We start from the raw sequence: 23,372 nt of genomic DNA, 5'->3' as shown, positions 1-23,372 counted from the left end.
TTAGATTAGGAGGGGTGATATGGGATACACCTGTGTGGCCACACCTTGTGGTGTTGGTATATAAGTGATCAGCCTGATGAAGAGCATGATGTATGTCTTGAAGATTTTTCAGGAAAAAAAAAAAAAAAAAACACAACACCGTTTGCATTGGAGATTGTGTCCCATCGTCTTTTTCTACTGATTATTGGTGGATCATTGGGAGCCCACCGTTACACTGCTCCACGAAAGCACAGAGATAAAAGGGAAGTTACTCTCTCCATCTCACACCCATACCACTTTTTTTAAACAAAAGTACTGATACATCTTTTAAAGTACTCGCCGATACCAATTACCGATAGCTATAGTGTAGCTGGGGGTGGTCTTAGGGAGTTGGGTGAGGGCAGGGTAGTTGAGGGTGTGGTGAAATAGGGATTGTGGGGGAGAGTTGAGAAGAAAGGCCGTGATCGTGGGGGGGGGTAGACATGGGGGCAGAGGTGACAGCTGGTGGGGGAAGGAGGAGGCAACACAGGGCATTAGGAGGGTGCAGTACCAGGGCATTAGGTACAGACCACTCTGTACACTGGCACAGTACATTATATATAAACTGGTGTGTGTGTGTGTGTGTGTGTAACATATACAGTACTGTGTCAGTGGAAGACTGGTCTGTATATACCGTATGGTGCTAGTGTATAAGACTGGTCTGTATATACCGTATGGTGCTAGTGTATAAGACTGGTCTATACTCTGCTGACACTGTACTGTACATACTACACTAACCTGTTTGCAGGACTCGGTTCTGCTCCCAGGGATGCTCCCCTTGTTGATCCACCCACTCTCTGTCATTGGGTAGCAACCAGCCAGCCATCCTAGCAGCCAGCTCTCTCTCTCTGTGCAGGAACAGGAAGGGAGAAGTTATGACACCACCCACCCTCTTCTTGTTTACAGAGGCAGGAGAAGATCACAGCGGTGCTACATAATGATAAAAGACAGCCAGGAGAAGGAGTGTCAGTGTGGCTTCAAACCCCACTGCCAGAGGGGAGGAGGAGGCGCCCACCCCCAGCTGACGTCACTTCCGACATCTGTTTTTGGTATCGGAGCATTTTTGCGAGTACCGATACTCGAGAAAATGCCTAGTATCGGCACATATATACACACACACACACTTGATTCCTTGCACAGGTGTCGCCATGTACACTTGTTAGTGTAGAAAATAGTCAGTTTAATATAGACAGTAGACCCAAAAATCCACTTTAACCACTTACCGACTGTCATGCAGATATATACTGTGGCACAATGGCTCTCCTGGGTGAAATCACGTACGGGTACGTCCTACCCGCTTTCAGCCACTAGAGGGCGCGTTGAAACGGCTCCTGGCACCAACACACAAATCCCTGTGCTATCAAAGAGGAGGCATATAGTTTGTTCTTACTAAGTAGGAAAAAACTATATAGCTCCTCTCCTAGTCACTCCCATCCCCACACAGTTAGAGCATGCTGAGGAAACACACATTTAACCCCTTGATCGCCCCCTAGTGTTGACCCCTTCCGTGCCAGTGACATTTACATAGTAATCAGTGCATTCTTATGGCACTGATCGCCAAAAAAGAAAAGTGTCAAAAGTCTCTGATCTGTATGTCGCAGTACCGCTACAAATCACAGATGACCACCATTACTAGCAAAACAATTAAAAAAAAAAAATGCCATAAAGCTTTCCCATCGATATAACTTTTGCGCCAACCAATCAATATACGCTCATTGAGATTTTTTTTGACCAAAAATATGTAGAATATATATTAGCCTAAACTGATGAAGAAATTTGTTTTTGTTTTTTTGTTTTTTAAACTTTGGGGATATTTATTATAGCAAAAAGTTAATATATATTTATTTTCCCAAAATTGAAGCTATTTTCTTGTTTATAGCGCAAAAAATAAAAACCCCAGAGGTGATCAAATACCATCAAAAGAAAGCTCTATTTGTGGGGGGAAAAAGGACGCAAATTCAGTTTGGGTACAGCGTCGAACGACTGCGCAATTGTCAGTTAAATCAAAGCAGTGCCAAATTGTAAAATGTGCTCTGGTCAGAAAGGTGGTAAAATCTTCCGGGGCTGAAGCGGTTAAGCATCTTTACTGGATAGAAATCTAGGATTGCTCACCTCACAAAAGAATTCGTTGCCTCTTAATCCACAGAACCAGCTGATCCAAGACACCTCTTCTGAACTACTCATCTTGAAGGCTGTCAATCCACAAACAATAGTTAGTTTACTTTTACCAAAAAGCTGATAAGACAATTAAGGGGCATCTGCAAAAAAATAAAAAATAAAAACACACACACACACACACAATTGGGCAGCTCTGACTAAAAAGTTGAATAATGCCCCCATTCTGAATGTTCCCTGTACTTTGTGTCTCTGTATGGCAGGTTCCCTCAAATCCTTCACTGCTCCACTGTCTTCCTGACTTTTCAAACTGACAATCTTTAAAGAGGAAGTAAACCCTGATGAGTTTACTTCCTTTTTCATTCCCTGCAAAGGTAAAGCATAATGGACTACTATGCATCGCATAGTAGTCCATTATGTGTCACTTACCTGACACAGGAGCCAGCGTTGTCACCGCTGTCCCCTGTAGTCCGGCGCATCCATCTTCTTGGTGGGTCACTCAGTGCACCTGCATGCCGCTGTCTATGGCGCATGCGTTGTAGACAGCGGTGCCTGTCTTTCGACAAATATCTGGGTTTAGGAGATATTTCTTGGACCTACAGGTAAGCCTTAATCTAGGCTTACTTGTAGGTCAAAGTGTGTTGTAAGGGTTTACAACCACTTTAAAGCTCTGCTGAGAAAAAAAAAAAATTAAAAGTCAGCAGCTACAAATACTGCAGCTGCTGACTTTTAATAATTGGACACTTACCTGTCCCAGGGTCCAGCAATGCCGGGGAGCGAAGACCTGCTCGTCTCCCCCTCCTCTCTGCGGCACTGGCATTGTAAGTGTGGGCGCCCAGCTGTGGCTTCACAGCCGGGTGTTGTAATTATATAATATATATATATATATATATTATAAAATTATATATGTGTGTGTATGTCCATGTATTTTATATATGGTGTTATATGGACACATACAGTACAAGATTAACCAGGCCAGATTTCAGTTGACTGAGTGACTTGTCCAAACCAACTCAATTACACATATTAAAGGGAACTTGTTGACCAAAAGGTTGTTAAGGTGGTATCTGTTAATCTAATTGTGCATATTGAAGGAAACTTGTTCATGGAAATATGCAAGAATGCAAATTAGGCCAGTTTATGACTACAGCTGTTCACGGCTAGGGGTCATCTTCTGCCTCGCTGAAAAACACATGGAGATCACTTTGCAGGCCGTTTTAACCCTACTTTGGCCGTTAGCGGTGGTTAAAAGCGCCCCACTAGCAGCCAAAAGCCTCCGTAAAAAAACGACGGTAAAGCGCTGTTAAAAAGTGGCGTATTACCACCAATGCCCGCCCGCTCCAGTGAGAAAGCAGCCTTAGGTTGGGCAAGACAAGAAAAGGAAGGTTAGACAGGTAGTGCAGTAATGAGGAATCAGAGAGAACCTGACAGAGACAAGGTACTGGGAACATTCAGATTGGGGGCAAAAGGATATGTTCAGAGGAAAGACCATTAAGAGAGATGGCATCTGGGAAACAGGAGGAACGGTGGGGGCTTATGGGGAGAATGTGCCGTATTCACAGCATGTAAAAGACAAATGGGAAATTCACACGAAGGAGAACACCAGAGCCACAGGGGAGGATGGGTGAAAGGGGAGGCAGGAGGGGAAATGATGGGAAAAGGAATGAAAAGATGTAATGTGGAATGACTGAGGGGTAACAGAATGACTGGAGGGAGAAGGAAAGCTGTAAGCAGTGCAGAAAAAAAAGAGTGAGGATGACATCACAGCAAACTGAGAACTGTGTAGGGGGCTCTGTGGACAACTAGAGGAGGGGAACCAGAAGTGGTGAGAAGAGTAGTGCATGGCACCAACACCGGGGGAGGAGGAAACGGCTCCTTGCGCCAACACCGGGGGGGAGGAAACGGCTCCTGGCGCCAACACCGGGGGGGGGGGGAGGGAGGAAACGGCTCCTGGCGCCAACACCGGGGGGGGGAGGAAACGGCTCCTGGCGCCAACACCGGGGGGGGAGGGAGGAAACGGCTCCTGGCGCCAACACCGGGGGGGGGGGGGGAGGGAGGAAACGGCTCCTGGCGCCAACACCGGGGGGGGGGGGGGGGGGAGGGAGGAAACGGCTCCTGGCGCCAACACCGGGGGGGGGGGGAGGGAGGAAACGGCTCCTGGCGCCAACACCGGGGGGGGGGGGAGGGAGGAAACGGCTCCTGGCGCCAACACCGGGGGGGGGAGGGAGGAAACGGCTCCTGGCGCCAACACCGGGGGGGGGAGGGAGGAAACGGCTCCTGGCGCCAACACCGGGGGGGGGAGGGGAGGAAACGGCTCCTGGCGCCAACACCGGGGGGGGGGGGGGAGGAAACGGCTCCTGGCGCCAACACCGGGGGGGGGAGGGAGGAAACGGCTCCTGGGCACCAACACCGGGGGGGAAAGGAAACGGCTCCTGGGCGCCAACACCGGGGGGGGGGAGGAAACGGCTCCTGGGCGCCAACACCGGGGGGGGGGAGGAAACGGCTCCTGGGCGCCAACACCGGGGGGGGGAGGAAACGGCTCCTGGGCGCCAACACCGGGGGGGGGGGGGGAAACGGCTCCTGGGCGCCAACACCGGGGGGGGGGAGGAAACGGCTCCTGGGCGCCAACACCGGGGGGGGGAGGAAACGGCTCCTGGGCGCCAACACCGGGGGGGGAGAAAACGGCTCCTGGGCGCCAACACCGGTTAGCTGAGGGGTGAATGTAGGAGTGGGGGAGCAGGCAGTATGTAGAGGAATGGGGTGCTGACCAGAGCCCCGAGGTGTTGAGTGTGGGGAGTATGGAGAGCAGAGTGTGGTCAGTGGGGTGGTGCGGATGAGCCTACACCTAGGGTTAGGGATGTGGTGGGTGGGGTGAAAATACTAGTTTGGTGTGTATCGGATGAGCACAGACCTGCGATAAGGAATGTGGTCAGAGGGGTGGTATGGGTGAGCATAACACGGAGGGTGAGGAGTGTGGTCAGTGAGCGTAGACCTTGAATACAGAGTGTAGTCAGTGGGGCGGTAGGAAGGATCGGTGGCGGGGTTGGGGCTCGGTGTCCCCGGATGGGGCGGCTCTGGCTGCGCTCACACCTGTTCTCTCCTCACGGCGGATCTTCCCGGTTCTCACCCGCCGCCACACACTAGGCCCGGTCCCCTCTCACTGCGCAAGCGCGACCCGGAAGAGGCGGGGTCGGGAGTCACCCGCTTGGAATGCTGGGAATGGTAGTTCTCGCTCATATCTGTGTAGCTGGAGAGATCCTCTGCAGAACCCAGAACAGGTAACTGTGTACATTACAATGGCGGCTCGTGTGCTGTGATTTGCTGATAAAGACAGATCTTTCACTAAAACACTCACCAATGCTGTGACCTTAGCTCGCCGACATAGCTGCCCATATCGATAGAAAAACACACATTGTGATATATACTGTACGTATATATTACGTGTATATAATCAGCAGTAAACAGTAGACCATGGCGGCAGATCTATTTAATCTCCGCAACCTCCATGTATTTCTCAGCATTGGACACCTCTGGGAGTGTTGGGTGTCTGTCCCCCCAAGTTATGAATGGTTTCAGCCTCTGACCTCCTATCTCTGGAGGGCTCAGTGGTGACATAGGGTTAGAGGAAGCAACCACGACGTGCGGGGGGGGGGGCACCCAACCCTCCCAGTGTCCAATGCAGGAGGGGAGGTAGGAGACATTGGGGGAGATGGAGATATGAATATAATACCTCTTCTTCAATTACAGGAACTTTCAGTAGGAACCTCATTTATAACTCATCCTGGTCTCTTTAACACCTGGGTGCCACGCAGGACATTTACTCTTTCAGATCCCTGTGTTTTTAATCTATAAAAATGGCGCTGTCCTAAAATTTTCTGGCTAACCTGGCTAGATGTGGATCTCATTCCCACCAGCCTGGCCCACTGTAGAGAGCCTGTGCTTTGGTTAGCACCTTAAGGGCTTGTTTACACTAGTGTTAGCCCTCTGAAGGGTGATCCATGATGAAGCGTGCTTCAGAGGATTATTGACAGGCAATAAGGAGGCATACGTTTTCTCAGAAGCCCGCCTTAACACCTGTCCCCTGGATCCTGTTCCCTCACATCTACGGTAACCCTCGCTCACATCTTCAATCTCTCCCTCTCTACTGGCATCTTCCCCTCTCCTGCAAAACATGCCCTGATCACCCCCATACCTAAAAAGCCCACCCTGGATTCCACCAGCCTGAACAACTTAAGACCCATTTCCTTGCTTCTGTTTGCATCAAAACTTTTAGAACGCTTAGTCTACAACAGTGTTTCTCAACTCCGGTCCTCAAGGCACCCCAACAGGTCATGGTTTAAGGACTTCCATTATTTTGCACGGGTGATTTGATAAATTTCACTGCCTTAGTAATTACCAGAGCCGTTTCATCTGAGGGAAATCCTGAAAACATGACTTGTTGGGACGCCTTGAGGACTGGAGTTGAGAAACACTGCTCTACAACCTACCTCACTGACAACAACCTTCTTGACCCCTTACAAAATTAACTAGCATTTTTGGTTTGTGGTGCTCAGATGAGGTGTAGTTCCTTTTTAAGTTATAACTAAACGTAAGGGCTCGTGTACACTAGGCAGTGCATGTTAATTGCAATAGCGGTTCCTGTGCAGTTCACAAGCAGTTCTATGCAGTGCGATTTCAGTCGCATTAATTTAGACTGGGCTGAAATCACACCACACGTGCTGCACTGCTTTTTGAATGTGCGGCAACTGCATTGCATGGTACTTTTGTGTTGTGTTTAGCAGCCACCCCAGCACCCCCTAATTACTTACCTGAGCCCCCAGCAATGCTCACAGATGTCTAAGTCATCCATGACACTCCTAATTGGCTGAGACACAGCAGTGGTGCCATTGGCTCCCACAGCTGTCAAACGAAGTCAGTCAGCCAATCGGGGAGAGCGGGGCCGGGTTGGGGCTCTGTGTCTGAATGGACACACAGAGCTGTGATTAGGTTCCAGTGCTGCCATAGGATGCTGCTTGCTGTGGGGTCACTTGATAGGAAGGAGGGGCCAGGAGCAGCAAAGAGCGACCAGAGAAGAGGAGGATCTTGGCTGCTCTGTGCAAAACCACTGCAACAGAGCAGGTAAGTATAACATTTTTGTTATTTTTTTTTTTAACGAGACTTTACAATCCCTTTTAAAGAGGAAGTAAACCCTGATGGGTTTACTTCATCTTTGATTCCCTGCAAAGGCAAAGCATAATGGACTAATATGCATCGCATAGTAGTCCATTATGTGTCACTTACCTGACACAGGAGCCAGCGAAGTCACCGCTGTCCCCTGTAGTTCCGAGCGTCCATCTTCTTGGTGGGTCTCCGTAGGTCTCGCTGCTCCAGCGCTGTGATTCACCGGAGCAGTGATGACGGCACTCCCGCGCATGCGCATGGGAGCCGACACTCGCGGCATATCGCAGCGATCTGCGACTTACCCAGTGTGCCTGGGCGCCGCTGTCTACGGCGCGTGCGGTGGCTGTCTTCAGGTAAATATTTCTTGGACCTACAGGTAAGCCTTAATCTAGGCTTACCTGTAGGTCAAAGTGGTTTGTAAGGGTTTACAACCACTTTAAGGAATAAAAATGCTTTACCTGCTGTACTTTAATGCCCCATACACACGGTCTGACTTTTCGACAGAAAATGTGCGATCGGATCTTTTTGTCGGAAAATCCGATCGTGTGTGGGCTTCATCTGACTTTTCCTGCAAAATTTTCGGCACACAAAGTTTGAGAGCTGGATCAAAAATTTTCTGACAACAAAATCCGATCGTTTAAATTCTGATCATGTGTAGACAATTCCGACAGACAAAGTGCCATACATGCTCAGAATAAATTACAAGACAAAAGTTATTGGCTACTGGCCCGTTTATAGTCCCGTCATATGTGTTTTACTTCACCGTGTTCTGAACGATCAGATTTTCCAACAACTTTGTTCGACCGTGTGTATGCAAGACAAGTTTGGACCAAAATCCGTTGGAAAAAATCAGACGGATTTTGTTGTTGCAAAGTCCGACCGTGTGTACAGGGCATGACACTTAATGGCACTGTCTGCTAAAGTGCAGTGCGTTTCTCTGTCAGGAAAGTGCGCTATTTTGCATGCATTCCCAACACGTAAGGGTCTGAACCTACGGATATTTATTTTTATTCTTTCTTTTGTATTAAAACCTATGAAATAAAAATGTTCATACACACATCCAAAATCAAAACGAACCTCATCTATCCTGGGGGAAAAAAAAAAAAAAAACACGTGTGATCTATGAGCATGGGTTACAAAAACATAAAGTTACAGAGCGTACAATTGTCACAAAATAAAGACCATCCAAGACTACGAGGGATCCAGAATAGAAATGGTTAACCAACCCAGCCAGCTGAGCTTCCTGCCAGGAAGGGGACAGGCCAGCCATTCAGTTTGGCTGTAGGCTGGTCACATAATAGTCACATGGCTGCGATGTCATGTCCTCCTCTCCCCCCTCCCCTTGTGGCATCCTCCATCTCTCTGTAGCTGGCTTCCTATAAGAAGGTGACAGGTACATTTCTGCGAATGGTGAGCACTGGTAACTAGAACAGGAAGTGGCGTATTTATGGACACAGGTTGTGCGGTTTTTCTGTAGCTGCGACAACAAGGCAATGTGCTAACCCACAGGGAGGCTCTGTAGGTTTATTCATGCAACACATGGGCTATTTTTATAGACAGCACATTTATTAAAAGGTTTTAAGTTTGTATGTAGACAGGGTGTGAAAAACCTGCAGGTTTCTATATATATATATATATATATATATATATATAATATGTGTGTGTGTGTGTGTGTGTGATTTCCAGGGATGCTTTGCTGCTGAAGAAGTGAACCTAGAGGATCCAGTGTTGTGACTCAAGAAGCTGGAGACAGCCAGGCAACTAGCATTTTCGGAAGGAGCCATGGCAGCCGACACAATTTTTTTAATGGCAGCTTCTCCTAAAAGGATCATGTTTTCAGGCAGGTGTTCATAGACCATAACCTTGCAAGCAGTAAATAAATGATGCATGTTTCTAATGCACCGGAGCTGCAGACAGCTGCCCATAGTCATGAATGGGTGACGGCAGCTGTGCGCAGCTATTGGTGTAAATTAGCGCACATACGTAATGTCATGAATGCACGCCACCTGTGTTTGGGTCTTTATGTCTGTGCGCATGCACTGCTTTGCACTAGTAGCTACATATAGCCGCCTTCACCCATTCATTTCTATGGGTAGCTGTATGTAGTACTAGAACATCCTGGGCACCAAAAATACGTATCCTGTTTACTCTTCACGGGCAAAGCAGCCATGTTCATGTAGCTTAAAGGAGCAGTGAAAAATCTTGATATATCTGGGGCTCCTTGAAATATAGGAGCCAGGGTTCCCCCAACATTAGGCCTGTACCCTCCAACTCTAGACAAAGCTTTGTCTTCTGTTTTGGATAAATCAGGGAAGGGTTAGATCTTGATTTAGCATCTATGTCCCTACTAGAGTAACTTCCCATCAACAGGGATACAGAGAAAAACAAATGATGTAGTGGGTGGAAGGTTTACAACTTCTGATAATCTCTTTGCCATCTGTGCATTCCTGTTACAGTGACAACCACACCCCCATCTCTTGTATGCATATCACAGTGACAGTGAGGAAAAACCTCCCCAATGAGTTCACAGACAGAATTTTAACCCTCCACTCTATCCAAAACTGAAAGAAAAATGTTGTCTGTAACTAACCTCTTCCCAACCACACTGTAGCCAAAATATGGCTACAGCGTGGTCCAGTTGTGGGAGGGCGTCTATAGATGTCCACACAGAACCATGCCACCCACTGATTCCTTCAGACACAGCTGAGCACTGATCTGGGTAACGGGCCAATCACAACGGCCCTTAACCATGTGATCAGCTGTGTCCAATCACAGCAGATCACAATGTAAACATACTTGCTTATCGACATTCCTTTCCTCACGCGGTGTCACAGCGCAAGGAGAGGAGAGATGGCAAGCGTGACAGGGGACATTTACACTGATAATCAGGGCATTGATCATCAGTGTCCTGAATATCAGTGCAACTTCATCAGTACTCAAAAAAACCCAAATGGTGATTAAACACCACCAAAAGAAAGCTCTATCTGTCTCAAAAAAAAAGATAAACATTTCATATGGGTACAGTAACGCAATTGTCATTAAATTATCATTAAAAGTGTGACAGCACTGAAAATTGACCTGGAAAGGAAGGGGGAGAAAGTGCCCTGTAGGAAAGTGGTTACATTTTACTATCCTCAGTCCATAGACTTCCCCTCTGTAGCTAGCATACCCTTGTACCTGTAATTGAAGTAAACCTGCTACATAAAGAGGGAGTCCCGCAAATTTTTTTTAAAAAAAAAAGTCAGCAGCTACAAATGCTGCAGCTGCTGACTTTTAAAATAAGGACACTCACCTGTCCCAGAGTCCAGCGATATCGGCACCCGAGGCTGAACCGTCCCTCGGTCCTCAAATGCTGCTGCCGCCATTTTTGGTATGGGAATCAGGAAATGAAGCCTTGCGGCTTCACTTCCCGGTTCCCTACTGCGCATGCGCGAGTCATGCAGCGCAATGAGGATGGTCCTAGCTATCTCTGGGACCCATGTGTGTCCCAGCAGACAGCGCGGAGGGACAGGAAGAGGCATAGACTCCCGTGGGAGTCTATGCTCAGATGTGGGTGCAAATACCTGTCTTAGATGGGTATCTGCACCCCCCCCCCCTCCCCCCTGAAAGGTGCCAAATGTGACATGGGGTGGGGGGTTCCAAAAAGTGGAGGTTCAATTTTTGTGTGAACCTCCACTTTAAGGCTTCATGTACATGGGACATTTTCAACCTCTTCTGAAAGATTTAACTTTACAGCTAGAAACCCGCGTCTAAAAATGTCTGTTTAGCTGTGTTTACATGCCACGTTTAGCCGCGTTTGTGTCTAGAAGCGTTTGATTTTTTTTTTTTAAATAGCCAAAAATAAACGCCTGTAAACAAAGCACAGCTAAATGCGAGTTGCCACGTTTAGTTGCATTTGAAATGCCGTAAACACGGCTTCTGAACATATTTTTTGGGTTCCAAAAAAAAGCCTCTAAACACAACTGCCTAGAAACTACTATAAACGACCCTGTGTACATGTACTGATAAGATAACATTGAGAAGGGTTCAGGAGCAGTTGCAAAAAATGCCCAACTGCTCCTGAATGTCCGTTTACCAGCAGCAGTGTACATGAGGCCATAGAAGCTTCCTCAGGCAAGCTGTATTTGTAAGGGCTTGTTCACATTGTCTGCGGTGATGTGCGTTTTTTCACACTAAGGCATATATCATTTTTATGTGCCTTGTTCACACCACAACTCTAGTGTAAGGTGCAGTGTGGAAAAATGCAGCATGTCTGTATTCTTCCACAATCCACTACAGCGCAATGTACTGCACTGCTGTGCAAAATCTGGTGCAGCTCTGCGTAGAAACCAATCAGCTTCCAGGTTTTTTGCCAAAGCTTAATTGAACAAGTTGAAGTTAGAAGCTGGCTACCATGCACAGCTGCACCAGATTTTGCACTCCCCAGTTTTAGTAAGGCTCCATGCGCGCTGTATGTTTAAAATAACTTTATAAAAATGGCAGTAGCTTTGCAGTGAGTCTTTCAATGTTTAACGTTTTTGCAATAGCGTTTATTAGCGTTTTTGTTTTTTCCCAATGGATCAAAAACGTTAAACGCTGGTGAGTCACACTTTTGAACGTTTATCGGCGTTTGAGCTTTTAGCTTTTTTGTGGTCCGAAAAATTGTCTCTTGAACGCAATTTTATGGCGTTCAGAAAACAGCCCATAAACTCCACTGATGATAAACTTACAAAAAACTTCCATGTGTGCATGGACACATAGGATAACATAGTGGGGAGTTCATGGGCTGTTAAAAAAAAAAATGCCCAAACTTCCAAAAACGTCCGTTTATGAGCTTCAGTGTGCATGGAGCTTAAATCTCCCTCTATGTGACACTTCAAATAAGGTTAAGGCTGGGTTCACACTAGAACACGGAGCGACTCACAGCAGGGGGTCCGATACATCTCCATTCACTGGTTCAGGTCCGATTTGAGCCTGAATTTTTGTCTGAATTCAGACCTGAAATAGACTAGAAGAGGCACAGGATTCCTATTCGCTCCAGAGATGTGTGAATCAGGTCCATAGAGAGCCAGTCACAATCTCCTGCAATGCGAATTGGATGTGGAGAAACCCACATCCAATTCGCAATAGTGTGAAGCTAGCTAAGCTTTGGTTCAATAGCAAAAGTAGGTTACTGTGCTGTCTGTGAATCACTCTAAATCTGTTAACCAAGTGATATGAAGTAAATGGTGGACTGCTGCAACTTTATATGAGATACTCACTATAAATCAATTAGAATAAAATAAGCTGCGCTATGTTGATAGTGAAAAAAAATTCAATAAAGTGACGTATAAATCTTATGACATACACCAAAGTCAATGAGGGCTACAAACCCTCCAAATAACTAATGATATTGAAATATTAACTAAGTGAACTCATGGGTATTCATATAAACCACAAGTCAAACTGGAGTGCTCTCTGAGTGTTCATTTCACTCTGTTGATGTTGCTAAAAAGAAGAAAAATGTTACACAACATACAACAAGCTCAAAGCAACAGTTCATACAGAAGTTCCTGCGCCAACTGATCCATAGTGACATATGACAAAAACACCCAAGAAGATGTGACCGGGTATAATAGAAAGGGTCCTCCACCTTTAGATCCCTTTCACACTGGGGCGTTTTTCAGGTGCTTTAGCGTTAAAAAAAGTGCCTGTAAAGCACTTGAAAGAAGCCTCATCTGCAATCCCAATGTGAAAGCCCGAGTGCTTTCACACTGAGATCCCTATCACACTGGGGCGTTTTTTAGGCGCGTTAGCTTAAAAAAAAACGCAGAGAGAAGCCGCAACTGCAATCCCAATGTGAACGCCCGAGTGCTTTCAAACTGAGGTGCTGTGCTGGCAGGGCATCGAAAAAAGTCCCGCAAGCAGCTTCTTTGCAGCGCAATGGGAAGCGCCTGAAAAACGACTGCAAAGCGCTTTTGGCATCAGTGCTTTGTGGGCACTTTTAACCCTTTATTTGGCCACTAGCAAGGGTTAAAAGTGCCCCACTAGCGCTTGAAAAACGCTGGTAAAGCGCCGCTAGTTTTTTCAGGTGCTGGCAGTGTGAAAGGGCTCTTAAAGCACTTGGGCTTTTACATTGGGATTGCTGATGAGGCTTCTTTCAAGCGCTTTACAGGCACTTTTTTTAACGCTAAAAGGGCGCCTGAAAAACGCCCCAGTGTCAAAGGGGTCTTAAAAACACTGCCACTTACCAGCTGTATAGATCTCTTTTTAAGGAGATCATATTCGCCTGTGGCTGGTACCCCAGCCCCGGGTCTCTGTGCTTGGCAGCAAGGTATCCCAGATCCTCTACTCCAGATGTCCTCGGTATTACCAACAGTTAGTAATTCCCCATGTAAGGATAAAAAGGGCTCCCTGTTCTTTCTCGGTCACTGTAGGGCGCACCTCAACCTGTTCTCCAGTTCTCTCCTCACGGCGCCACAGGCAAATGTGATCTCCTTAAAAAGAGATCTATACAGCTGGTAAGCAGCAGTGTTTTTAAAGGTGGAGGACCCTTTCTATCATACCCTGTCACATCTTGGGTGTTTTTGTCATATGTCACCGTGGATCAGTTAGCACAGGAACTTCTGTATGAATTGTTGCTTTGAGCTTGTTGTGTAACATTTTTCTTCTTTTTAGAAACTCAACAGAGGGAAATGGACACTCGGAGAGCACTCCAGTTCCCTTGACTTGTAGTTTATATGAATACCCATGAGTTTACTTATTTAATATTTCAATATCATTAATTATTTGGAGGGTTTGTAGCCCTCATTGACTTTGGTGTATGTCATAAGATTTATATGTCACTGTATATACATTTTTTTCACTATCAACATAGCGCAGCTTACTTTTATTCTAAGCTCTGGTTCACACTGACTGCAGAAATGAACATTTCCCTCATGCCAGTCCTGACTTCGGGGGCAATTTGAGAGACATTTGTGTGGGTTTCCGTACAGATGTCAATGGAAATCTCCAAAAGTAGTACAGAAACTACTTTTGGGAATCGGTGCGGCGTTGCACCAATTTGGCATGTCAAATCCCACGCCAAATCGCATCAATGTGAACCAGGGCTTAAAAAGGGGGGGGGGGGGGAGTAACAAGTGTGATGCGCTGAAGAGCACAATACACCACTCATTACCGCATTCGACAAAGTAAAACTACGCATTTTACCAAGCAGGTTAGTGTGAACACTAACCCGAATCACAGCCATTGTGGTAAATAATAAAAAGAACTTGTCATGGCAAATGTATGGCAGCTGAAATTACCTTTTTTTTTTTTTTTCAAGAGCAACTTCGCCAAAATCCTAAGAAGTGGAAAAAGCACTGCAAAACGTTTTTAACCAGTTCCCTACCGCCATATTGTAAAACTGCTCCTCCCTCCGGGTGGGCGTCATATGACGTCCTCTGCTTCCCAGCATTGTGGAGAGCGAGCTCGCCGCATAGCTGGGGACCTGGTGCTCGTCCCCGGGGGCCGCGATGTCCGCCGGGCATCCGTGATTGCCCTGGTAACAGAGCCGGACATGGATCTGTGTGTGTAAACACACAGATCCACGTCCTCTAAGGGGAGAAGAGAACTGATCGGATGTTCCTTGTACAGAGGAACACCGATCGGTCTCCTCCCCCCACAGTTAGATTCACTCTGTAGGACACACACTTAATCCCTGCAGCACCCCCTGGTGTTAACCCCTTCCCTGCAGGTCACATTTATACAGTAATCAGTGCATTTTTTATAGCACCGATCGCTTTATAAATGTGAATGGTCCCAAAATAGTGTCAAAAGTGTCCGATCTGTCCGCCACAATGTCACAGTCACGATAAAAATCTCAGATCACCGTCATTGGTAGTAAAAAAAAAAAACTAAAAATAAATACAAAAGACAAATCTATCCCCCATTTTGTAGACGCTACAACTTTTGTGCAAACAATCAATATACGCTTATTGGGATTTTCTTTTACCAAAAATATGTAGAAGAATACATATCTGCCTAAACTGAGGGAAACTTTTTTTTTTTTAAATGGGATATTTATTATAGCAAAAAGTAATAAATATTTTTTTTTTTCAAAATCAACGCTCTTTTTTTTGTTCATAGCGCAAAAAAAAAAAAAAACAGGTGATCAAATACCACCAAAAGAAAGCTCTACTTGTGGGGGGAAACAAAGCTAAAAATTTAATTTCTGTACAACATCGCATGACCACGCAGTTGTCATTTAAAGTGTGACAGCGCTGAAAATTGGCCTGGGCAGGAAGAGGGTAAAAATGCCCTGTATGGAAATGGATAAAAATGTCAGTTGTAAAATACATACTTGCACTTCAAATCATGTTTACCTTCTCTTGCATTCTGGTGAACTTTCTGAGTCCCTTGTCTCCTCCATGTCCTGGCAATGTGAAATCTGTACATGCACACCCAGCGCTTTAGCAGCAAATCATTAAGTTTAAGTATTTCCATAGTATCAGCAAAGTAATCACCACAGGGTTGGTGGTGCTCTCCATGCCAATAGGATGGCATCCAAATGATCCCACTAGAGTTTTGGGTGCTCATGTGTAGACGCAAATGCTGCAAATCTCACACATACACACCCAGTACAGCTAATGTCAATCTTATCTTGGCAAGAAATATGAAAGCACAGGGATGGCAAGATGGGGAAAAAAAAGTATTTACTAAAAGCAAAATTGGGGAATGTTGAAAATGAGGGTGAATGTCTGATTTAAGGTGCAGGGTCCAGGGCTGCCCCCGTGATCCCTTCTTTGCTACATGAGTCGCTAACCTAAAGCAAGCATATGTATATCAGCTCTATATACCTGCTGTGCACAGGCTTGGCCCGAGGCAGAGAAGGATCAGCATGACCGCCAAAGACCCTGCAAGTCAGAAATGGAAGCTCTTATACAGTATGCCATGAGAGTTTCTAGACAATGTCACTTATTAGACACCTGAGCTTAGGCAGGAGACAGGTCAGCCTGTGTGGGGGCCTTATTCTTGGCTGATATTTCAGCTTTTACTACGAGACAATAAAAAATATGCATTTTTTTTATATATATCACTTGACTACATGCCAAAATTGTATTGAATCTTTTTACCAGAGAACAAGTTTACTATTAGGAAGAGATCCACTCAGATTAACATGAGGTTGGAAACCCTTACAGACAACTTTGACCTACAGGTAAGCCTAGATTAAGGCTTACCTGTAGGTCCAAGAAAGATCTCCTAAACCGTGTTTCTTATTTGCAAAAAGAAAGGCACCGCTGCCTATGGTGCATGCGCCATAAACAGCGGCGCGCAGGCGCACTGAGCATGCCGCTGCTAACGGCGATATGCCGTTAGTGGCAGCTCCCATGCACAGGAGTGATATCATTGCGTCTCCGGACAGTCACAGCGCCGGAGCCATGATACCTGGAAAGAAGGTGGATGCTCCGTGAAAGAGGGGACAGTGGTGACATTGCTGGCTCCTGTGTCAGGTAAGTGACACATAATGGGCTACTATGCGATGCATAGTAGCCCATTATGCTTTACCTTTGCAGGGAAACAAAGAGGAAGTAAACCCATCAGAGTTTACTTCCTCTTAAATGACATTTCTTCTAGGCCTTTAAGCCATAGATTTGCAGCTTGAAAGTGCCAATGTATAAGAACTTCTGCCACTGTGCTCTGCTGTGTGATTTTCCTGTACCTGGAAAATATCGGTGTTGCAATGTTCTGCAAATTACAGTGGTTTGGCTGTCATGCTGATTCTATGGCATCAAACTTTTGAGGCACAGACCAGAACAAAAGTGTTCTGATCAGGAGTTCACATCTTTCTAAATTTCTAATTTAAATGCTTGTTGTATGTGAATAGAAACTAATACCATATGCACATCTTTCCTGGAGAAGGTTGGCTAATTTCACATACACTATAGTGTCAAAAGCATTGGGACACCTGCCTTTACACTTACATGAACTTTAATGGCATCCCAGCCTTAGTCCGTGGGGTTCAATATTGCGTTGGCCCACCCTTTGCAGCTATAACAGCTTCAACTCTTCTGTGAAGGCTGTCCACAAGGCTTAGCAGTGTATCTATGGGAATGTTTGACCATTCTTCCAGATGCACATTTGTGAGGTCAGGCACTGATGTTGGACAAGAAGGCCTGGCTCGCAGTCTCCACTCTAATTCATCCCAAAGGTGTTCTATCGGGTTGAGGTCAGTTCCTCCACCCCAAACTCGCTCTCATCCATGTCTTTTATACCTTCAGCTCCAGATTTCATACAGTGTAGGATTGCAGGTCATTCACTCTCCACTTTCCTCTCCCCTCACCTATTCACAATACATCTTGCATTCTTTTCACAGAATACAATGCATTCTGTGCATGGACAAGAGGAGAGGAGGGGCAGATAAATGCCACAATCTCCACAGGTTCATTCACAGAAAACCTTTGTGGTTGTGAAAAGTTTGAACAGTTGAGGGGAACCAAAGATGGAAAGCAAGTGTCCCAAAAATCAAGTTTCAGCACTCAAAGGACACCCATCAAAAATCAAATTTTTTTTTTTTAGCTATTGTGCAAAAACTGAACTCTTTTCTTCAACTCTTTCTCCTATCTTAGAGGATGAATTTTCCAAGGCTAATCTCGTTCACCAAGGCCTGTGAAAAATCTGATTGGTGGGAAAATGGAGAGCATTCTACCAAGAAACCCTTCAAATCATATGAGGTTGCCACTACAGGGGAAGAGGCAAGAAGCTTCTATGAGAGTCTTATAGGTACTGACAAAGAGTCGTCAGCTTCAAGAAAACCATCTCGGAAGCGCAGAGTTCACAGATCTCCATCACATGAAGAGCCACATGTAGGGTCTTCAGATCGTGGACCAAATACATTGATCCGGGAAACAACAAACCAGAGACTGGGCCACCAGCTGCTTAGATGTTCACAAAATGGAGACATGAAAGGTTTGAGACAGCTGGTGGAAAAAGAACATTGTGACATCAATTTCCGCGATAGATACTATTGGACTCCACTGATGTGTGCAGCATTTGCAGGTAAAAAAGACGCTGTGAGTTACTTGTTGAAAAGAGGAGCAGCCTGGGTTGGCGTTTGTGAAACTCGAGGCAAAGATGCTCAAAGATTAGCAGAAGAAGGAGGGCACCAGGAGGTTGTCAAGCTTCTGCAGGATTCTTTGAAGGGTCAGCCGAAGGAATCGCAACCAAGGTGAGGAGATTATATTATCCAGCTCTACCAACTCACTATGTATTGTGCGCAATGCCTGAGGGAATTAATGCCTAAACTGTGCACTGTCCCTGTGTAGCAGGGTTTTTTGCTTATGCAATTGTTTTGGATCAGAACAAAAGTCCAATATTATATCTACCCCTGATCAGATTGAATATAAAGCATGCATGCTCTGAAGTAATACGCTGACACCAGTTCAGAGTAAAATACTTTGTTTAATATTTCCGCTTCTCAAAATTTTCATACAATTCCTTTAAAGATTTAGAGATACGTCAACAAGACTGGCGCATACAAACCACAAATATAAAAATACAGTATCTCACAAAAGTGAGTACACCCCTCACTCTTTTGTAAATATTTTATTATATCTTTTCATGTGACAACACTGAAGAAATTACACTTTGCTACAATGTAAAGTAGTGTACAGCTTGTATAACAGTGTAAATTTGCTGTCCCCTCAAAATAACTCAACACACTATTGCCATTAATGTCTAAACTACTGGCAACAAAAGTGAGTACACCCCTAAGTGAAAATGTCCAAATTGGGCCCAATTAGCCATTTGGCCTCCCCGGTGTCATGTGACTCGTTAGTATTACAAGGTCGCAGGTGTTAATGGGGAGCAGGTGTGTTAAATGTGGTGTTATCGCTCTCTCTCTCTCTCTCTCTTACTGGTCACTGGAAGTTTAGCATGGCACCTCATGGGAAAGAGCTCTGAGGATCTGAAAAAAATAAATGTTGCTCTACATAAAGATGGCTTACACTATTAGAAGATGGCCAAGAACGTGAAAATGATCTGCAGCATAGTGGCCAAGACCATACAGCGGTTTAACAGGACAGGTTCCAGTCAGAACAGGCCTCGCCATGGTCGACCAAAGAAGTTGAGTTCACGTGCTCAGCATCATATCCAGATGTATTCGGGAAATAGATGTATGAGTGCTGTTAGCATTGCTGCAGAGGTTAAAGGGGTGGGGGGGGGGGGGGTTAGCCTGTCAGTGCTCAGACCATAAGCTGCACACTGCATCAAATTGGTCTGCATGGCTGTCATCCCAGAAGGAAGCATCTTCTAAAGATGATGCACAAGAAAGCCCGCGGATTGCTGAAACCATATCCTGTGGTCTGAGGAGACCAAGATAAACGTATTTGGTTCAGATGGTGTCAAGCGTATGTGGTGGCAACCAGGTGAGGAGTACAAAGACATGGGTGTCTTGCCTACAGTCAAGCATGGTGGTGGGAGTGTCATGATCTGGGGCTGCATGAGTGCTGCCGGCACTGCGGAGCTACAGTTCATTGAGGGACCATGAATGCCAACATGTACTGTGACATACTGAAACAGAGCATGATCCCCTCCCTTCGGAAACTGGGCCGCAGGGCAGTATTCCAACATGATAACGACCCCCAAACACAGCTCCAAGACTACCACTGCCTTGCTAAAGAAGCTGAGTGTAAAGGTGATGGACTGGCCAAGCATGTCTCTAGACCTAAATCGTATTGAGCATCTGTGGGGAATCCTCAAACAGAAGGAGGAGGAGCACAAGGTCTCCAACATCCACCAGCTCTATGATGTCATCATGAAGGAGTGGAAGAGGACTCCAGTGGCGACCTGTGAAGCTCTTGTGAACTCCATGCTCAAGAGGGTTAAGGCAGTGCTGGAAAATAATGGCGACCACACAAAATATTGACACTTTTGGACATTTTCACTTGGGGGTGTACTCACTTTTGCTGTCAGCGCTTTAGTCATTAATGACTGTGTGTTGAGTTATTTTGAGGGGACAACAAATTTACACTGTTATACAAGCTGCACGCTCACTACTTACATTGTAGCAAACTAATTTCTTCATTTTCTTCAGCATTATCACATGAAAAGATATAATTACACTCCTCACATTTTTGTAAATATGTTCTCACTTTCGTGAGATACTACATATGGTGCTAAAACATTGGTTTTAGCTGGGTGCTCATTTGAAGTAGCTTTTCTCTTGCAGCATTTCTGCAGCATTTCTTGCTTCTTTTTTAATCCATTGGTGTTATGTTGTTATATTCTGAATGTATTCTCGGGAGCAGGTACGAACTTTTCGTTAAAGAGGAAGTAAACCCTGATGGGTTTACTTCCTCTTTTTTTCCCTGCAAAGGTAAAGCATAATGGACTACTATGCATCGCATAGTAGCTCATTATGTGTCACTTACCTGACATAGGAGCCAGCGAAGTCGCCGCTGTCCCCTGTAGTCCGCCGCATCCATGTTGCTTGTGGCGTCTCGCAGCTCAGACGAATCACAGCGGCGCAACCGCGATGACGTCACTCCCGCGCATGCGCACGGGAGTCGCGCCTCGCAGCTCCGCCGCTGTCATACGGCGAAGCCGCGATGACGTCACTCCCGCGCATGCGCACGGGAGTCGACAAATTTGGCAAATCCATTCTTGGATTTGCCGCATTTAGTGCGCATGCGCGCCGCTGTCTACGGCGCATGCGCCGTAGACAGCGGTGCCCATTTTCGGGCAAATATCTCCTAAACCATATAGGTTTAGGAGATATTGCTTGGACCTACAGGTAAGCCTTAATCTAGGCTTACCTATAGGTCCAAGTTGTTTGGAAGGGTTTACTTCCTCTTTAACTGTTGACTGTCAGTCCAGGTCCTAAGCTTTGCAAAATATCTGAATATGTCTTCAGGCTTATTAAACGTAGAAGTTGAGATAGATAGATAGATATATATATATATATCTATCTATCATATATCTCAATCAAATCCATTACACAATCACAGACTTTCAGAAAGTCGCTCCTTGCGATACTCTACAGCCTTACTTAAAAAAAAGTTTGAATAAAGTGTAAATTAATTCTACTTTGTTAAACTGCTATGAAAATGTAATTTAATAAATGGAAAGCACAACTTTTAGTAACTGTAGTGCTGACATGCCAATTTTTCTTTTGCAGAACCCAGCCGCTAGAAAGAAAATACTGCAATGTTTGCAAGACGTATTATCAGGAAGACAGCATAGACACACATGAACGATCTACCGTGCATCTCTTCAACAAGAAAAATACATTTCCATCTACATATTATGCTATCCCAGAGCACAACGTGGGCTTTAAGATGATGCTTAAGGAAGGCTGGGACCGGGAGTCAGGCCTGGGACCTGAGGGGTCAGGCAGGAAATTTCCTGTTCAGACAGTTCTCAAGAGAGACCAAAAAGGTCTTGGCTTTCACAGTGACCAGAAGCCCAAAGTCACCCATTTTGCTGCTAACGACATGCTAGCTGTTGCTGGTTTAAAAACTAAACGTGCGAGGATAGAAAGAGTGGCTACAGCCAGCAAAAAAGAAGACAGAAGGAAGGAAGCCAAAGCTAAAGCCTGGGAAAGGGATTTGAGGACATATATGAACATCGATTTATAATATTGTGGATTTTTTTTTTAACATGTTCTTTATTTCTGCAGACAATAGGATCATTTAGCACAATAAAAGAACCTTCTTTCAGGCAACAAAAGTGGTCATGTATGAAGAAATTGTATAATACAAAAAGGGCACCACAAAAAAAGCAGAATAAAAGGGTTTAGACTTGGGGGAACGGGTCACTTCAAGAGGCAACTACCCAGGGCAGGACCACCAATCACAACTAATAAAAAATAGCTGTCCCATTCTGTTAGAAGAACAGATATGTCACTGATGGAGAAGACCCTCTGCCAAAAGATTTCTAGGAAAAACTTTAAGACTGGTAGAAAACATTGGGTTTTGATGTTTATGCAAATGCTCTGAATTGTGCCTTTCTAAAGAAGATACTGAAAGCCTAATTGACCTTTCCGTTTCAATCAGCTAAATAAATTCCAGGTACTTCAAAAGATCAGTCTTATGCCCTGTACACACGCTCGGAAATTCCGACGGAAAAGGTCCAATCGGATTATATTGTCAGAAAATCCAACCAGTGTGTGGGCTGTATCGGACCTTTTCCATCGGAAATTCTGATGTTAAAAATTTGAGAGCAGGATCTAACATTTTCTGACAAAAAAATTCTGATCTGACTTTTTACGATCGTTTGTAGAGAATTCCGACAGACAAAGTGCCACGCATGCTCAGATTAAATTAGGAGACCAAAGCTATTGGTTACTAGCCTCTACCTAGTCCTGTCGTACACAAAAAACTTCACCTTGTTCCATACGATCGCGCTTTCCGACAACTTTGTCCGACCGTGTGTATGCAACGCCAGTTCCGGCCAAAATCCGTCGGAAAAAGTATGCCGGATTTTGTGGTCGGAATGTCCAACCGTGTGTACAGGGCATTACAGTTGGTTTGCTTTAGAAAGCAGCCACAGCTTATGCAATAAAGCCTGTGACCTGTCAGCATACTGTAGTGCAGCCGTTTTCAAGCTAGGGTGCCCAGGTTTCTTCAGGGGTGCTTTGGTAATATGCCTAAAAATTGTGCACATAGCCACAGGTTTTCATTGTGCACCATAACAACCATTTAAGTCATTGGTTAATAAATTGGTTGGGTGCCTGCATAGCATCCTTGTTTGTCACACACCTGTCCCTCTCCATCAGCACTGGGTTCACAGCTGAGTAAGGGAGAGAAATTGGGAGAAAAGTTAAATGCTGGAATCCTGGCCAGTACCAGTGTGCAAAAGTGTAGTTGCTTTGGAAGAATAAATCTTCTCCAACGTTTGGGTGTCCTACATGTGTGGCTCTTGCTGCATTATGTAAAACAATTTGTTTTTTACATTTTAGAATAGGTTTTCAGCCTTGGTTTAAAAAAAAAAAAACATCATTTAGAGAGGGGCCCTTTTTCTTCCTGTGGAAATGGTGATCTCTCTGCAGGGGTCCTATAGTTCTGCTATAGCAAAGCTTTTGCGGCCTGTTTTTGGAGAGTTCTAGCTTTGGCTCAGACAGAGCAAAACTCTGCAGAGGGACC

General features: G+C 45.4%; 2 protein-coding genes across 5 annotated transcripts in view; one reads left to right on the top strand and one right to left on the bottom strand.

Annotated features, from left to right (window-relative positions):
- The window catches only part of CSNK2B (casein kinase 2 beta), a 35,004-nt gene extending 29,654 nt beyond the window's left edge, over positions 1-5,350 (bottom strand). The window contains exons 1-2 of one of the 2 annotated variants that reach the window (XM_077459858.1): positions 5,224-5,350; positions 2,131-2,210 (exon numbers count right to left, since the gene is read on the bottom strand). In XM_077459858.1, the coding sequence (XP_077315984.1) occupies positions 2,131-2,202 (72 nt within the window). In that variant the 5' untranslated portion in view covers positions 2,203-2,210; positions 5,224-5,350. Of the gene's footprint in view, positions 1-2,130; positions 2,211-5,044; positions 5,177-5,223 lie in introns of those variants that run through there. The other variant, XM_077459776.1, reaches the window with a different exon arrangement.
- GPANK1 (G-patch domain and ankyrin repeats 1) lies at positions 5,286-23,125 on the top strand. 3 transcript variants are annotated; one of them, XM_077459567.1, is made up of 3 exons: positions 5,286-5,411; positions 17,859-18,457; positions 21,407-23,125. In XM_077459567.1, the coding sequence occupies exons 2-3, from the start codon at positions 17,862-17,864 to the stop codon at positions 21,864-21,866; spliced, it is 1,056 nt and encodes a 351-aa protein (XP_077315693.1). In that variant the 5' UTR covers positions 5,286-5,411; positions 17,859-17,861; the 3' UTR covers positions 21,867-23,125. The 3 variants fall into 3 exon arrangements, with proteins under 3 accessions (XP_077315693.1, XP_077315616.1, XP_077315776.1); XM_077459490.1 differs by lacking the exon at positions 5,286-5,411 and adding an exon at positions 8,569-8,703; XM_077459650.1 differs by lacking the exon at positions 5,286-5,411 and adding an exon at positions 8,597-8,686.
- The last annotated feature ends 247 nt before the right edge of the window (positions 23,126-23,372 follow it).

The sequence above is a fragment of the Lithobates pipiens genome, unplaced genomic scaffold (assembly GCF_037356315.1).
Source record: "Lithobates pipiens isolate NorthernLeopardFrog02 unplaced genomic scaffold, aLitPip1_a1.2 Scaffold_1, whole genome shotgun sequence".
Lineage (NCBI taxonomy): Eukaryota > Metazoa > Chordata > Amphibia > Anura > Ranidae > Lithobates > Lithobates pipiens.
Note: the sequence above shows the minus strand (reverse complement) of the source record. Positions and strands in the feature narration are given on the sequence as shown.

Excerpts from the sequence above, each read along its gene's own strand:
- GPANK1 (XM_077459490.1), top strand. Across the intron at positions 18,458-21,406 it reads CCGAAGGAATCGCAACCAAG|AACCCAGCCGCTAGAAAGAA; the intron begins GTGAGGAGATTA and ends TTTCTTTTGCAG.